The sequence below is a fragment of the Oryctolagus cuniculus genome, chromosome X (genome assembly GCF_051225735.1).
Source record: "Oryctolagus cuniculus isolate XC-2025 breed Fujian yellow rabbit chromosome X, ASM5122573v1, whole genome shotgun sequence".
Taxonomy (NCBI): domain Eukaryota; kingdom Metazoa; phylum Chordata; class Mammalia; order Lagomorpha; family Leporidae; genus Oryctolagus; species Oryctolagus cuniculus.
The window spans coordinates 5,378,053-5,396,056 of NC_142888.1; the positions used below are offsets into that span (position 1 = coordinate 5,378,053).

At 44.6% G+C, this 18,004-nt stretch overlaps 1 protein-coding gene across 15 annotated transcripts in view; it reads right to left on the bottom strand.

Annotated features, from left to right (window-relative positions):
* SH3KBP1 (SH3 domain containing kinase binding protein 1) overlaps positions 1–18,004 on the bottom strand; it is a 378,310-nt gene that overhangs the window by 167,555 nt on the left and 192,751 nt on the right. For 11 of the 15 annotated variants that reach the window (XM_070067164.2, XM_070067168.2, XM_089324878.1 and 8 more), the window contains one exon: positions 5,682–5,811. In XM_070067164.2, the coding sequence (XP_069923265.1) occupies positions 5,682–5,811 (130 nt within the window). Of the gene's footprint in view, positions 1–5,108; positions 5,166–5,681; positions 5,812–18,004 lie in introns of all 15 variants that reach the window. The other 4 variants (XM_070067163.2, XM_070067160.2, XM_070067162.2 and 1 more) reach the window with 1 other exon arrangement.

Genomic DNA, 18,004 nt, shown 5'->3' on the forward strand with positions numbered 1-18,004 from the left:
CATGGAGTCAGGACATTCTGTTATTATAATATTTGATAACTGTACTCATTCACATTAGTCAATAGTAGCATTGCAAAATTGTATCTGAAAAAGTAATTAATTAATCATGATCATGACCTGTGATAACGAGAAATAAGCTCAAGTGGACTCAGATTGGAAGTTTGTCAGCAGCTCTACGAAAAGGTGACTTGTTTGCATAACTGAGGCTAACAGCAGAGTGTGCCAGGAAGGACTATATGTCATCCTGGCCTTAGCACGCTTGAGCCAGGTCACACCTGGGACTTCATTGCACTGGGATGTAGTCTTCTCATCTGATACCAGGCTAAATGATCGCTAAATTCCTTTCCATTCCCAACAGCTGAGATTCTGACTACACTATTAACATAACCACTCGGACATTTTGTTTTTTAAAAAGCTAATTTACTAAACACATTTTGTTTTGCCTATTTTTTTTTTTTACTTTTGATCTGCTACACAAGAATTAATTTCATTCTTTGAAAAAAATTTCTGGTTGGCACCACTTTACATATCCTAATGAGTGATTAGATCTGGGTGATCATCAATGGCTGTTAACACTCAAAATGAAAGATGGCCAGACAGACGAGCCTCCAGATGGAGCAGCCGTCACCACCCAGGAAGCACGTCTGCAAAAAGGGCACAGACATGGCCACGCTGAACCTAATCAAGTTCCTACATGACAGGGCAGAGATGCAATCAGCCAAAGCCAGACTGTGGGATACTAACGGACAAAGGAGCTCAGCTTCCTCAGCAAAACACTGCCAATACAAAAAGGAAATATGAAGAAGACACCTAAAGGGACTTGAGACGTATCAACCAATCAGAATGTCTGGACCTTATTTGGATCCATATTCAAATTAACAAATTACATAAAAAAAGATCACTATTGGGGAAAGTGAACGCTGACCATATGCTTAATTATTTTAAGGAATTATTTAATTTTTGTGTGCATATGAGTTAATGACATTTTTAGGTCATTCTTTTATGGATAGATAATATTTATGGGTGAAATTATATAAATCTAGGGTTTGCTTCAATACATCAGAAGGGCATATGGGGCTATAATTTTAATCAAACTGGCCATAGATTGATAATTGCTGAAACTGGGTGATGAGTGTATGGGGGTTCATTATATCAGTGTGACTTTTGTATGTGTTAAAAATGTTCTTTAACAGAATGTTCATAAAAATGTTTTAAAAAACTATAAAGTTTCATAAGTTGTATAAATAGTAAACACGCTTTAAAATTCCAATATGTTGCTAAATGCTTCTGCTACCTCATAACTATGAATTTTCTTCTCTGCAATAAAACGTTTAAATAAAAATATCAGCCAATACAATTGTTGTAACTCTTTCCTTGATAGACTAGATTGCTCTGAACAAATACCTAAGGTTTAGAGATTTTCATAAGCAAACATCATATGTAGAAACGTATCAGATTATGAAGAAAGCAAGTCCAAGCAATTTTCACCTGTCATTCAAAGATAAAAATGCTTCCTTGGAGTAATAGAGAACTCATCAAGCATTTATTAAAATCCTCCCATTTGCCAAGCAGTCATGGCACACTTCTTTATAAATATAAAGCCAATGGTATTTCTATCACGGCTGTCCATTGGTACAGAAAACTCAATAACTACCTTACATACTTTCTAAAAGTAGAAATGTGAAGAGCACAACATCAAATAAACATGTACACATACAGAGAGATGTGTGTGTGTCTATCAGAAGCAAAGACATATCAAAGACTCATGGTACAAAAGGCTCTCCTCATACGTACCAGGATAGAGATTTTATCAGTACTGGAAAAAAAACCTAACCATAACATCTGATAGCATTTATGAAGACTTTTATGTGATACCATTATTGTCTCTAAAAGTTTAAAATATTGCATAACATTAGAAATTTATCTTAATCCCAGAGTCATATATTAATTAAGCAACTTTTGTGGAAAAATGTAATTTATGAAGAGTATTAAGTGGGCAAGAAGACCTTGACAAAGTATATTTGAGCTCATAACAGTAACAAACTAGATGTCTTTTTGTGTACTGATTTTTTGTCAGTTTGATGAAAAAAGTAAACATGTATTTACTGTAAATTGCACACAATATTATCACTGGAGGAAACTGAAGGAAGGGAACACAGGATCTCCCTCTACAGTTCTGACTGTTTACTTTTGCAATTTCCTGTGAATCTGTAATTATTTCAAAACAAAACTTTTTTTAAGTAAAGCGCATTGAAATTGCTAACAGCACTCTGTAGGGGTAGAGAATAAGCTCATTCATGCTAAAACCAAAGATTTTACAGTGACAAATCCTACCAATCTACATGATTTCTACGTGCGACCTGATCTGCTTAAACAAATTCTAACACAGCCACATGCACGCAGAGGCAAATCCGGAATGTAAATGGTGAGCTTCCTGGTGCTAGGGGCCCTGTCTGATTTGTCTCTGTGCATCTTCAGTGCCTTGGACAGTGTCCTAGGAACAGCAGGGCTCGACAGCTACGGAATCACTGGTGACTAGGAGGAGGGAAGAAAGAAGGGTGGGTGCACATAGAGAAGTGCCCACTTTTCCTTAGCTGTACACACATCCTTGTTAGGAGACCATGCCTCTCTGGGGACCTCAAAACCCCTGCAATAATGGAAAAATCCCTGGTACAGTGCTGTTATCCTAGTTACCAGGTACAATACTATTCCAATGTACAGAAGCAGACACCAGGGCAGCTACAATTCTAATGAGGATTTGGGGAGCAACAGTAACTTCTGCCATGCTGGGATCAAGGATATCTTTTTCCCCTAGTTGCTAGGGACACTACTGCGCTCTCCTGGTCCTGAAATGGAAGGTTTTTAAGCGAATGGGTGCTGAGCAGTGGGGTGTCTCTAGAAGAGAAATTTGCGTGCAGGGGAAGGAAGGCTAATGGTTGGGAAGATTGTTCCACTGAGCCTCCCAACCTTCCTGCACTAGCAATTCCAGCACCATACGCTCTGAGCTGATGGGTCAGGCAGGAGCAACTGGCCCTACTACCAGCCAGAGGACACAGTTCATTTCAGCAGGTCCAAAAACAAAAGAGCTATGACTTCTCTGACCGTCCAGCTCTGGGAGCATAGCTAAGATGGAAGGACATCAAGAAGTCAAGGCTCTCCCAAAGAGATGGCCCAATACCTCCCCAGATCGCACTGTGTACATCAGCAGATTCCAAAGTCATTTCCAAGGGCAGAAGTGACACTTCCTTGAACACATTATTATTATTTTTTTTGACAGGCAGAGTTAGACAGTGAGAAAGAGAGAGAGACAGAGAGAAAGGTCTTCCCTCCGTTGGTTCACCCCCCAAATGGCTGCTACTGCCGGCGCGCTTCGCCGATCTGAAGCCAGGAGCCAGGTGCTTCCTCCTGGTCTCCCATGCAAGTGCAGGGCCCAAGCGCTTGGGCCATCCTCTACTGCACTCCCGGGCCACAGCAGAGAGCTGGACTGGAAGAAGGGCAACCGGGACAGAACCCGGCGCCCCGACCGGGACTAGAACCCGGGGTACCAGCACCACAGGTGGAGGATTAGCCTAGTGAGCCATGGTGCTGGCCCCTTGAACACATTATTAACCACTGAGAAAACAGCCTCAAAGCAACTGATACTATTTATGTCCCCATAGTTTTATCTTGATTAAGGAGAGTTATCGGGATAGGCATTTGTGGCATAGTGGGTAAAGTCACCACCAGCAATGCTGGCATCCCATATGGGCACCAATTTGAGTTCTGGCAGCACTACTTCTGACCCAGCTCCCTGCTAATGGCCCAGAAAAGCAGCGGAGAATGGCCTGAGTACTTGGGCCCCTGCACCCGTGTGGGAGACCTGAATGAAGCTCCTGGCCAGCCTTGATTGTTGCAGCCATCTGGGGAGTGAACCAGAAGACAGACAGCACTCTCTGTAACTCTGACTCCCAAAATAAATAATCTTTTTTGTTTAAGGGAAAAAAAGGAGAACTATCATTTATCCAGGGCCTTCCATGGGCAAAGCAGTTTATATACCTTATTGCTATTAGAACTTTGTAATGCATTTCCTCATGGAAATAAAGTTGTAATGGCCCAATTTGGCCCTCCTTCCAAATAAGCCTATTTAATCCATAGCATCCCTGAGGTACAGTGTTGTTACCACAGGAGCTAGTTACCAGACACAATACTATTCTAATGTACAGAGAAGACACCAGAACAGTGCAATTCTAATACGGATTTGGGGATAGTAACTCCTGCCATTCCGGGATCAACAATACCTTCTCACCTCCAGGTCACACTCATTAGCTGGTCTTTGTCACCAGAGAATCCCCAGGCTTCAGGCCAAGGAAAGTAGCAAGAGCTCAATTGCTCCAAAATACCCTCTAGTCCTGCCTACCATACACCTTAGGATAGAATGGGGTTCAAGGGTAGGAGAGTCTCAGGCTTTGGCAGCGAAAGGAAGGGGTACTGCTGAAGCCACTGAGCCAATCAACCAGCGCTACTATTTTTACAGCAGGTCATAATGACCCCGGGCTGCTGAGACCATCACGTGAAAGCAGGTGCCTGCGCACTTCCCTGGAAATGGCTTTACCTACCAATCAGGTATTTGACGATAGCTACAAGTTAAATACAAAGGGACATGAAAAAGTCTCTGGCGAAGCTGAATTAAAAGTTAGGTTTATTTGGTGCAAAAAGTATTGTGAAATCCATGCATACCTTTTTCCATGAGCTTTTGAAAGACCCCTCACATGCATGGATTATATTTTTCTCCACCAAATAAGTGTACCTTTTCATTCAATTCTGCCAAGAACTTTTCAAAGTACTCTCAGAAGAGAGACACAAGCTAACATGAGACCATTACCAGAGTCAAATTTTTCCAAATGGAACAGGAAGACGTTTAAGAATGATTTTTGCCAGGACAAAGCTGTCTTCCCCTCTTTAGAAAGGAAAGTCTGCAAGCCCAGGCAATGCTGCACCATTGAGACACAGTCGAGCCTCTTGTAACATTCACGCCCATGACCCTGGCTCAAGACGGCACAAGAGATACACAGACGCCCACGTGGGAAGTTGGGTTAGTGACTGGGAGAACAAAGCTTCCCGGTCCTGACCTTTTGCTCCGTGAGCTGGAAAGGGCAGCAGAGAAGCTGGAGGGAGACCTTCAGGCCCTGGAGAAAGAAAGACCTGAAGTTCGTTCTCACCATTGCAGAAGGATACTCATGCTCACCCAAGGTGGGGCCTGGCTCTCAGCTGTCTTGTCATACTTGTCAGGAAATTGGCATGCACTTATCTTCATAGCACCTCTTGCCACCAAATTTCTTTTTTGGTCATTTTTCTCCAAGTTCCTCAGGGAATGCTGACAATCTGATTTGGTTCATTTTAAAAATTAATTATGAACTTCGAGGAGGCAACACTTTAGAAGTATATGGAGATACAGCAATGTGGGCCACCCATGAGACAGTATCAGCATAGCATGGAGGCTGGCAGTCACCTATCCAGTCACATACAGAGAGTACACACAACTTACTAAACTGCAGTGGAGTAAGGTAGTATCACCAAGAAAACACTCGCAAGTTTTGGTCACCACCTCTGTCTCAGCATGGGATACAGAGCAGAAAGGAAGCTGCTGCAGAGCCCGCCCAAGCCCCGGTTCCTTCCCTGCTCAGTGGGATGGACTTCCTTACTTGACTTGGACAGTTGCTCATCCTGGGAGATGCCAAGCTCATCCGACTCGCCCGACAGCTCCTTGATGAAGTTGGAAGGAAACATTCCAGTCTTCCCATTGAGAACACCTTCCCACCATCCTTCTTCCACCTGCACAGAGGTAAAGAGAGTAACAGAGAGGCAGGTTCAGGTTAGACACCAGACTGGTTTGTCTCCCTTAGCTTTGGTACAGTGTGCAGAGTCCCCAGAGGGAGAGCAGACAGACCTAAAGCTTAAAAGTTAACAAGGATGGGAGGGTGAGGGTGGGCATTTGCCCTAATGGTTAAGACACTAGGTTATGATGTCTATGGATAACACTGGAGTGCCTGCGTTTGAAACCTGATCCCAGCTTCCCACTGCTGCATATCATGGGAGGTAGCAGGTGATGGCTCAAGTAACTGGGTTCCTGTCACCCATGTGGGAGACCTGGATTGAGGTCACTGCTCCTGGATTTGGGCCAGCACCGTTATCTGCAGACATTTGGAGGAATGTATCAGAAGACGAGAGTATGTTCTCTCTCAGGTAAATACACACACACACACTCTTTAAAAAGTCAACATGGAAAGACAAAAGAGCTCACACAGTCTCGAGATTCAGAATGTGGAGTGAAGGAAGGAGGCTAATGTGGGGTGCATAAATACAAATGAGAAAAAAATTAACACTTTATTTTTATTACAAACTCAAGTGAAATTTGGCATTTTCTTTGCTTATGAATGTAGATAACACACCAATGCTAGAAAGACCTGTGATTCATCATTGAACAAATCACGGATATTGTTATTTCATAGCATAAACAATATGGGTAACTCAAACTATCATTTGTACTTGTCACTTCTTTGAAATGGTGATAGTTACTATACCTACTGGGAGACCTTTGTTATTTAATGTATTAATAAGCGAATGCAAAGGTTAGTAAGAAAAATTTGCTTTTGAAATAGTTTGATAGCTACTTCAAATACAAATGGTTCTCTTTGTAATCCTGGTTTGTTTTCTTTTAGGTATTTGAAACCTATATTTAAAAACTGAAAACAGTTTCCTCAGACTATCGAAATGAACCAGACAGCCTAACACAAATAGTTAAGAATCCCTGGGGGCCGGCGCCGCGGCTCACTAGGCTAATCCTCCGCCTTGCGGCGCCAGCACACCGGGTTCTAGTCCCGGTCAGGGCGCCGGATTCTGTCCCGGTTGCCCCTCTTCCAGGCCAGCTCTCTGCTGTGGCCAGGGAGTGCAGTGGAGGATGGCCCAAGTGCTTGGGCCCTGCACTTGCATGGGAGACCAGGAGGAAGCACCTGGCTCCTGGCTTCGGGTTGGCGCAGCATGCCGGCCGCAATGTGCCGGCTGTAGTGGCCACTTTGGGGGGGGTGGGGTGAACCAACAGAAGGAAGACCTTTCTCTCTCTTTCTAACTCTGCCTGTCAAAAAAAAAAAAAAAAAAAAAAAGGATTCCCTGGGCTCAGAACTCAATCAGGAGGAAGGACCGCTTGCAGGTTTCTAGATTACCCTAGGATGATCCGGAAAGGAGTGGATGCATTAGGGAAGGCAATGAGACTGTAGTCATCTGAGCAGAGAGTGAAGGCTAGATCCAGGTGGACAGTGAGCATGGACAAGGCAGCTTCCGATTGGAGGCCCTGTGACGTATGAGCTGGCCTTGAGTGAGCAATTAGATTTTGTGATAGAATCATTGCAAAACAGCTCAAGTCACAACAGTCAGCTGGCATCTTTGAGGAAAATAAGAGCATTTTGAGAATGACCAAGTATGAAGTTACCAGAACACTGTGGTATGCTACAAAGAGACCTGGAACCTATGCAACTTTTGGCCATATGCATGTAGTACCAATCCAAATCAATAAACACAACTTGATTCAAAGAAAACAGAAAACTAATCAAGGATCCAGTTGAAATCTTATCCTGAGACTTGGCAGTTGTGTGACCTTACTCAAATCCTCCCCACACACACTCACAAGATAAACTATGCTTTATAAGGAGCATAGTTAACACACTTCACAGCTGTCATGAGTTTAGGCAGGCCCTTAATCCATGTTAGAAGTCTAAACACTATGGTTCCACACTGTGGCCTGGGGATACAGAAGTGCACAGGATATGTGAGACTTACACATCCCTCAAGAAGGTGACATTCCATCAAGGCAGGAAGGAATGACTCAAAACTAGCAATGGCAGGTAAATAGATGAGAAAATGCCTCAGCTTAGCACACATCAAGCCTCTTACACAAAATCCAGTCAGTATCTTGGATGCTAGAGGAAGGCTTTGAGAGGAAAAAAAAATCAAAATTTAGGGTAGATCTTTAAAATTAGAAATGACAGCTATAATTAGAAGAGAGACATCCCAGAATGGGGACCCCCAGAATGATGCTCCCAGCCTTTGTAAGGGAAGTCATGAGATAGAGACTTGCAGAGTGACGACATTTGCGTGGTCACAAAATCTTCAGGAAAGAATTCAGACAACAGCATCCGTGCATGACTGTCCGAACAGGCATCCAATCCCAACTCCTGGCATTTAACAGCATTTCCGTTGAAATCATTCCATGTTTCTATGCCAACTCAACTGATAGGCATTACCCTTTGCAGGGGCTTTTTATAGTATTAAGATGGTTAGGAAGATTGTGCCATGAGCCTGAATATCAACAGTCACAGACTGTAGCGTCGGGTCTTTTGTGCTAGCTCTGAATAAGGACGCATTAAATGACCCTCTTCCTCCCAGGAATCCCAGGGCAGGAGCGGAAATCCAAGGGCTTAAACCACAAATGAGCAATCTCTGGCATAAGCCCGACAGCGCGGGGCAGCTGGGCCAACTCCATTGCATTCAGCTGGAAGACCTCTGAGCTGTTCCCGGGCTCGGTGATAAGTGGCTCCAGCCCAAGATTCCTGAGGGATGCGCTCCTGATGTGTAGGATGCGTAGGCTGCCTGCTGGGAAAACTGGACTATCTTTGCCACACCACACCCGCGGCTGCCTGGATTTCTGTCACAGCACAGTGTGCGAGGCGCGGCCTATGGGAAAAGAGCAGAGGTCTGTCATTAGCCGTGTGGGCGGTGCCGAGACATACAGGCGAGCCACCGCTCACAGTGCCTGGGGGTCCCATTTCCCACACAGGGCACCGCGGGCATCAGGCTCTTTCCTCTGAGAGCAGGAGCCCTTTGTGGGGCGAGGGGTCAGCCCTCAGCTCCAGGACTGCTGAGAGCTGTGCAGTACTACCTCTTCCTACAGCCTGCCGCTGTGGTCTCATGGCCCAGGCTGGAGATACAAGAAAAATAACCCTCTCTCTCTCCAACAATTTCTAGATCAGCTTCCTGCCTAAAGAGGAGGACACTAAAGCCCTGGGTCATGACATTGACTCATTCAAGAGTCAAATCCAGTGCCTCACACACTGAATGAATGGGGCAATCACCGGGGCAAAGCCTCACAAAAGGACTTTTTTTCTGTGAGAAACAAAATGGGACCAAGAGATGCTGCCAATGTTGGCCGCCATTCTTAATCTGGTTTTCCCACACCCAGGCCTGTGCATTCCTCCAATTCCACCAATACTGAGTGAGCGCCTACCCTGTACCAAGCCAGGACCTCAGGTCACGTTCCCTGGTGAGCAAAACACACAGAGATCCCACCCTCAAGCCGCTTCCACCACACGAGAGGAACACACGGAGCCTGCGCAGCCCCTGCTTGGAAACCACGCTTGCTGGTGCGTCTGTGCTTAGACAAGGAAACGTGGCCCTCTGTACTAAAGTAGGGATTAAGGTTAACACCAAGGGTTTATCATTTCTGCTCCAAGTACAGCTATTTTTTTTTTATTTATTTGACAGATAGAATTAGACAGTGACAGAGAGACAGAGAGAGAGGTCTTTCTTCCTCTGGTTCACCCCCCAAATGGCCACCACAGCCGGTGCTATGCCGATACAAAGCCAGGAGCCAGGTGCTTCTCCTGGTCTCCCATGCGGGTGCAGGGCCCAAGGACTTGGGCCATCCTCCACTGCCTTCCCGGGCCACAGCAGAGAGCTGGCCTGGAAGAGGGGCAGCTGGGACTAGAACCCGGTGCCCATATGGGATGCCAGCGCTGCAGGCAGAGGATTAACCAAGTGAGCCACAGCGCCGGCCCCTCGAAGTAAGGGGGCATCTGCTCACCTTCTCCCAGCTCCCCTCATCACCTGCACACGCATGTGCACACACACACACACACACACACACACTCTAACAGTCTCTGCAGGCTTTGGCTCTAGGTTGAGACCAAATTCTGCCTGTGTCCCATCATAACCAACCCAGCCAGTTCTGGAACCCACTGCTGTGCTCCAAAGCCACCTGTGACCCAGAGCCAGAGGTGGGCACTTATACTTGAAAGTGTCTGAGAAAGAGTAAAACCATTTAAACAGTTTGTCTCCGAGTGCCCTGCAATTTTCATGTCTTTACAATCAACAGCATCGAAGTGGGGTCAGAATCCAAGTAGGCAGCTTCTAAATTTTAGCCCTGTGGGTGGTCAGAGAGAACAGGTGACTCAACACTCCCACTCCTACTCCCACTCCCACCCCCACAGAATCTTGCAAACATTACCTGCATTTGTAAAGCATGAAGGCAAATGGCAGGAATGAAAAGAACATCCCCCTGAAGGGTGGCAGAGAGGGACCACACCCGCTACAGCCTTCTCATCCAGTGAACCTTTTGTTAGCCAAACCCCAGTTAACAGCACACTGGAGGGCAGGGTGTGAAGGAAGTAAGTGGGAAGGAGAGGTACACGGGCACACAGAGCCAACATCCATTTCAAGAGCAGTGGTACCGCTCTTCGCATCGAAGAAAATCAACATGTAAGGAGGAAAGGCCTACACCTGACCATCCCAAAATTTTCTTCTTTTCTTTATTCCCCAGAAACAAATAAGAATTTCAATACTGAGAAACATACCTTTCCTATGTGTGAAAGGTAGGGAAAGAGATTTTGAAATTTAAAACTCTAGAAAAATACTGAGTTTGTAAAAAGTGCTTTATAAACTGAGGTATAATTCACATAAATGCACAGATCAATTTTAACAAATGCCCATCGTGACCCACACATCTGTCTGCACACAGAGTATTTCCATCACTCTAGAAAGTTCCTTTGTGCCCCTTTCCATTCAACCCCACCCCAAGCACCTTCAATCACTTTTGCCTTTTCTAGAACATCATATAAATATGCTAAGACATGGTTTAACTTTTTGACTACTGCTGTAAAAATATACATTGTTTCTGGCAAATATCTTTTTCTGTCAGTAGAGTTAGTGGAAAAAAATGTATTTTAAGGCGGCCACTTCCTGAAGGCACAAACACTTATATTATTTTCCATCCTGGCTGTTTTAAGTAACTATTTCTGTTGACTAAAGGATATGGAAAGCTGGCTATGCCAAACATCAAGAAGCATTATTTAAATCCTAAACGCCTGAGCCAATAGTTTCTCCCAATTCTGGTGTAATTAACTGTATAATTACCTCTTTCTGGCTGGGCCAGAATACTCCATACACACTGGGAAGCTGATTTTTATTCCCTCCCCTTCAGTATGCTGAGAACAATACCGTTGTGTATGAGAGGGGACTTTCATAAGAAATGTAGAGTGACTGAAAGGATAATGACTTAAGAAAGCATATACAATCTGTGTTCAGGACTTGGGGAAGCTCTGCCCGCGGATATAGTGCAACCCTCATGACTTCCGTCAAGGCTGACAGGGTTTGTGGTAGGGCTTCTAGAGACATCCTTCAGCACTGCTTCAGAGTCCTGTCCATCAGAACAGCCACAAGCTAGCCTACAGGTCCCCATTTGCTTAAAGGACTCTATGCTAAGCCCTTACTACCATTCCAACTTGAAAACACAAAGTGGGGGCCAGCGCTGTGGCGCAGTGGGTTACCGCCCTGGCCTGAAGCACAGGCATCCCATATGGGCGCCGGTTCTAATACCAGCTGCTCCACTTCCCATCTAGCTCTCTGCTATGGCCTGGGAGAGCAGTAAGAAAATGGCCCAAGTCCTTGGGCCCCTGCACCCACGTGGGAGACCTGGAAGAAGCTTCTGGCTCCTGCCTTTGGATTAGCGCAGCTCCAGCTGTTGTGGCCATCTGGGGAGTGAACCAGCGGATGGAAGACCTCTCTCTCTGTCTCTCTGCCTCTGCCTCTCTGTAATTCTGCCTTTCAAATAAATAAATCAATCTTAAGTGGGGTGGGGCACTAGTGGGAGATGAGAGCTTGTCCCAAAAGGGATTAAGGTCTTTCTCATGGGACCATGGAGAGTTCACACAAGATGAATAGCATAAAACCTGAACCCGGCCCCACCCGGCCTCTCTCTGCCTCTGTCTTGCCATGGGATCACTTCTTCCCATGTGTGTTCCTGCCACCACTATTCACCATGAGATGTAGCCAGAGGGAAGCAGGGCTCCTTCAAGAGCCTGTACCATGCTGTTTGAACTTTCAGCCTCCAAAACTACGAGCCCAAGAAATCTCTGTGGTAAAGGAGCCCGTCTCAAGCATGCTGTTACAGCAACGGGGGCGGCCCTTTACAAGCTCAGTGTGGGCAGCAGTGCAGCTTATATTTCAACTTCATTTCATTGGCTCCGCTAGTTCTTCCTCTGGTACTCCACACCTGTCCCAGTGCTCACAGGTTGCGCCCTGCTTCAGAGCAAGGCTGTTCCAACACTCTGTCCTGCTCCCTCCAGGCTAGCCCAGTCCCTTAGATCACACACACTGTGCTTGCTGAAACATTAGTCCAAATACTGCTCACCTTCCATGTGTCCAACTCAAGCTTCCCGTTCTCCAGGAGGCAGCTTCTTCACCTTCCGTGAGCACGACTGTTTCTGAATTCCTCCCTCACACGCCATTCTGGGAACATCTTAGCTACCTTCTGTAGCTGCGCCCATCTCACCTTCCTAACTAGGCTGCGTACGTCTCGGGGCAGGGAGCCTGTTCGTTCAGTCCATCTCCAAATCTCCATAAACACTTTCCTTCAACACTGAAATACTGCCCACACAAGTACCACATGGATTGTGAACACATGTAAACCTCCAAGTATGTTACTTTTATATGGCTGCACCCTGTTTTGTATACTGATGATGGAAATCTAATCACTTTCTCTTCTACACATGGCTTCTGTCTACTTAGTATGAATGCCTGACCACCTCTGGGCATTAGGAAATCAGAGGGGTCTGCTCCAAAGTTATTTGGAGAAATAATTATGCAACAGTTTAAGCTCTCTGGATTATCAAATCCCAAGAAAGAGTTTTTAAATTAATGCTATCTTTTCTTGAAAAGAGATATAAAACCATCTAAAACAAGGTGGTATCTTAAGAAGCAAGAATTTAGGTATGCTTTGGACCTATTAACCAAACACTTTTAAATGAACTTCATGGGCAAACATGAAATATGGATGAACTGCCCATCCACCCCAAAAAGGTTGCCTGATTGAGTGAAGGCTTTGAAGAATTTCAAGGACATATTTAAAACTAGCTGAGTGAATCAAATGTCCTTCTGGGAGCACACGAAGGAAGATGAGGGGTTTTGAAAGCACAAGCTATCATCTTTGTAAATCACAAAGCCAAGTTTGGCTTTAGGTGAGCCCCTGTAGGCCTTGGTCTCTAGCCTGACCAGGGACCACTGAGAAATAATGCAAAACCTAACCATAAAGAACACAGAAAAGCAGGCAGCTCTGCACAGCCCTGGGGTTACTCAGAAAGGCTGGTTAAGACCAAGCTCATCCACCACAAAAGGAAAAGAGGCTTCTTTGCCAGGCTCTAGACATTACAGACCGAAAACCAAAATGATTTCAATGCACTTTTTCAAAAATAGGCCAAAAAGTCATTTTTGCAACTCCAAAGGCCTTTGAATGCTGCTTCTCAAGGTACCTTTGTGCCTAGACCTTTTCTGTTCTTGCTGTGATTAGAACTCTGCATTTCTCTGTCCTCTCCACACTGGACAAAAATGACCGAACCGTGTATTTGCCATATTTCTTTAAAAAGAATCCATCTAGGAATGCACAGCCTTTGGGTTGGCAGCGATGGCAATACCACCACTCTCCAGCCAGAAGGCAGAAGCAGTGGCTCGTGCCTTCCTGAACAGCCTTCACTTCGCCCACTCTTGGACTGCCCTATGCTTGCTCTCCCGCTCTAAGCTGCGCTCCACAGGCTCAGGCTCAGGCCCAGGGCTTCAGGGCTCCTGACTCCGGCCAGAGCAGCAAGCTGATCTCTGTGCTAGGGCCACAGTTGTTTCTACGCAAACCTACCAAAGCCCGTTATTCCTACTGGTGGCACACACTTGGTTAAACAGTGCAAAAATATACAGTTGGGAAAGAAACATAGTGGTAAGAGATAAACAGTAAAGATTTGAAGTTAAGAACACCTGCTATCAAATTAGGTGTGGACAAGTCAACTACCAAAGCTGGGGCAGTGACTATAGAATTTTAGGGTTATGTACTCCAGCTGTTTCACTTATATTCCGATAAATACACTTTGAAGAAAGCAATGGGAATCATTGAGGATGCACTACAGATGGAACTCAAAGCAGCACACCTATATTTAACGAAAAGGTCTTGGCCCTATGTCACCAGGCTGAGTTGACAAATGACAACTGAATACAAAAATCAGATATAAATGTAGATGGACTCTTTAAGATTCCATACCTGATTCTACAGTTTCAAGAAAGTAAGAAGATCTCCCTCTGTCTCTCCTCTCCAACACTGCCTTTCAAATAAATCAATAAATCTCGAAAATATATGTATGGGGACAGTGCTGTGGCACAGTAGGTAAAGCTGCCAACTGCAGTGCCAGCATCCTATATGGGCGCTGGTTTGAGTCCCGGCTGCTCTACTTCCCAGCCAGCTCTCTGCTGCGGCCTGGGAAAGCAGTAGAAGATGGCCTAAGTCCTTGGGACCTTGCACCCATGTGGGAGACCCAAAGGAAGTTCCTGGCTCCTGGCTTCAGATCAGCGCAGCTCTGGCAGTTGCGGCCATCTGGGGAGTGAACCAGAGGATGGAAGACGTCTCTCTGCGTCTCCTTCTCTCTGTAACTCTGACTTTCAAATAAAAATAAAATAAAAATCTTTTTAAAAAGAAAAAAATATATATGTATGGAAAGAAAAAGAAGCCCTTTCCAGTGACTTTAAAAAAAAGGAAAAATGAAAAGAATACTGATGATGTAGGTGGTAGCTAAGGCTACCTGTCCTGTCACCGAGGTGAGGACAGGCACATGCTGCCATCACTGTCCTCCTTTACTAAGCTATGATGGTGTCTCTGCAGCCCACAGGCAGGTGAAAGTGAACAATCTCTCTTGGAGATGTATCGACCATCTTCCTTTTATTGACTTGTATTTCTTCTTAAAGCATTAGTATATGGAAAACGCATCTTCTACAATAGAATCATTTCCAATTCTTGTTCCCTCTTCATTCTTTTATGACATGCATATAAATATATTTTACATGATTGTACCCTAGTGTGTGCAATTTTGTGTTCTGATCTGTTCATTTATTTTGCAAAGCACTGTGTTCATATTTCCCTTTGTTCATTTACTTATTCAGCAAACATTTATAAAATGCTCACATTGGGTTTCAGGCACTATTCCAGGTGGAGTGAATATAAAGATAGATAAAAACGAGGTCCCAGCCATTGAAAAGCTCTCAGCTTACTGGAATATAACAGATAATTACAATGCGAGGTATCATAATAAATCCATATTTAAAGGCCCCTGTATTTACCATCTTAATAGCTTCATAATCGTCTAGCTGGGTAACATCTGAACAATTTAATACCCTTCCTTGATTATTTTTCATTATAATAAACACTGCTACAACTGATATGTTCAACAGTTTTTCTTTTGTTAATCATTTTCTGTGGATAGATTCTTTAGGAATGAGGTCACTGCATCAGTATTGTTCAGATCTTTAGAGCTCTTGATAAACCTGCTTAAATAGCTTCATGTAAGGGTCATACGCATATATAATTTCATCAGCACTTCCAAGCTTTGTGAACAGTCTTACCACTAAGTAGTTTCTCAGGTTTTTTCATAAGTCTTGATTTTTATGTCTTTAATTAATGCAGGATGGAACATTTTCTCATTGTTAAGATATCTTTCATCTTGTGGGATTTGTGTTTATCATTATTATAGCAGCTTCTTAATATTTTTACGTTACATATTTTTTTGTCATAATTGATTACAAATTTCCCTAGTTGTCAATCTCTTTCTTTAGCTAGAGAGTTAAATTACTGAAAGTTTCAATTTTTTTTTAAATTAGTCACATCTTTTTATATTTTTCCTCTGGAATTTCTCCCATAGTTACGACCTTTTTTTGTTTGTTTTTATAAATTTATTTATTTATTTGAAAGACAGAGTTACAGAGAGGAAGAGGCAGGGAGAGAGAGGGAATCTGCTGGTTCACTCCCCAATTGGTCACAATGGCCGGAACTAGGCTGATCTGAAGCCAGGAGCCAGGAGCTTCTTCCGGGTCTCCCACATGGGTGCAGGGGCCCAAGGACTTGGGCCACCTTCTACTGCTTTCCCAGGTTGGGAAAGAAACATAGTGGTAAGAGATAGCAGAGAGGTAGCAGAGAGCTGGATGGGAAGTGGAGCAGCTGGGACTCAAACAGGGACCCATATGGGAAGGGCCTTAACCTGCTGCACTATAGCACTGGCCCCCCATAGTTAGAATCTTAAGAAACCACTCTGCCAGCCATGCATTTAACATTCATTCAGCCTTCAATTTATGTCTCCTTTGCACCTTGCTTCACAGCAGGGATAAAAAAGTATGACTGACATATTAATACAAATTATCCCAAACTTGGAAATAGGTTAGGCATATCCTCCCAGCACCACACTGGGAAGCCCATTAACTGCTTCCCCAGGGACAGGTGCCTTTGTTTGGCACACTACTACTTTTAAGGCAAGTTAACATCTCCATTAGTGAGGATGTTAACCGGTAGAAAATACAAAGCAATGCAAATGACTGTCAGCCGGCAATGAAAAATACATTTCAACCTGCAGAGATGCAAATGATTCGCCACCTAGAAAAGATAACTCAAGGGTTACCATTCTATTGTCCTGCGGCCACTACAGAGTTTAGCATCTAACTTAGCAACCTGGATCAGGTGTATTTTCTTTTGGTCAAAAATACTTGGCTCTTTCACAGCTCTCTGAGTTGGCCTGACCATTTTCCAGATTCCCTCATTAATGAGTTAAACAAAACTCTGACACATGCTCCTGGTAGGTTTGTGTAAGAGCCAAGAAATTCAGCTTCTAGCAGCAGCCCTGCCAATTCCACCCCAACGATAGCTCACTTAAAGTCCTCCTCAGCTTCTAGGTTTGTTTCCTGCAAATCCTGCCGTTCTGTAAGGTCAAATGGTATTCAGGAAACGAACGCACTCAGGAAACTGCATTTCTGTGTGCCGACACAAGCTGAGCATCCCTATTCGTAAACCCTCCAGAACCTAAAACCCTTTGAGCACTGACGTCATACCCTGAAAGTTTTGGACTTTGGAGCATTTTTTCAGATTTCAGATTAGGGAGATTCAACCAGTGAAGTCTAGGGAAACATTTCAAAATCCGACCAACTCTGAAATCTGTAATGCTTCTGGTCCCAAGCATTTCAGATAAGGGACATTCAACCTGTCCAAGTGCTGTATCAGAACAAATGAGGAGGAACTGGTGTTGGGCCACAGCAGGTTAAGCCGCTGCCTCTGATGCCAGCATTACATAGCAGTGCCAGTTCAAGTCCCGGCTGCTCCACTTCTGATTCAGCTCCCTGCTAACACGCCTGGGAAAGCAAGGGAAGATGGCCTGACTGCTTGGGCCTCTGCACCCACGTGTAAGATCCGGATGGAGTCCCAGGCTCCTGGTTCAGCCTGGCCCAGCCTCAGCTATTGCAGCCATTTGTGGAATGCACCAGTGGATAGAAGGTCTGCCTCTCCGTCTCTGTCTCTCCCTCTATCTCTCCGTCACTCTGCCTTTCAAGTAAATAAATAAATAATTTTTTTTAAATGAGTGAATGATGAGGTTCTTAAATCTAAGGTCTGGGATCCCCCAGGCCTTTTAGGGAGTGGAACCTGAAAAGCTCACCCCAGTATCTGAAGGGGCATTTCTCTAGCAGGTCTGGCTCTGCACAGCCAGGACCAAAGAGGGCGAGGCAGTGTGGTGCAGAGGAAAGAGTGGGGATCCCAATGAGATGTGCCTCTCTTTACCCCCTCAGCCTGCCTCTGTTACGGTCTTTAATATTTTCTCTTTTTTTTAAGATGTATTATTTATTTACTTGAGAGGCAGTTACAGATATAGGGAGGGAGAGACAGAGAAAGGTTTTCCATCTGCTGGTTCAC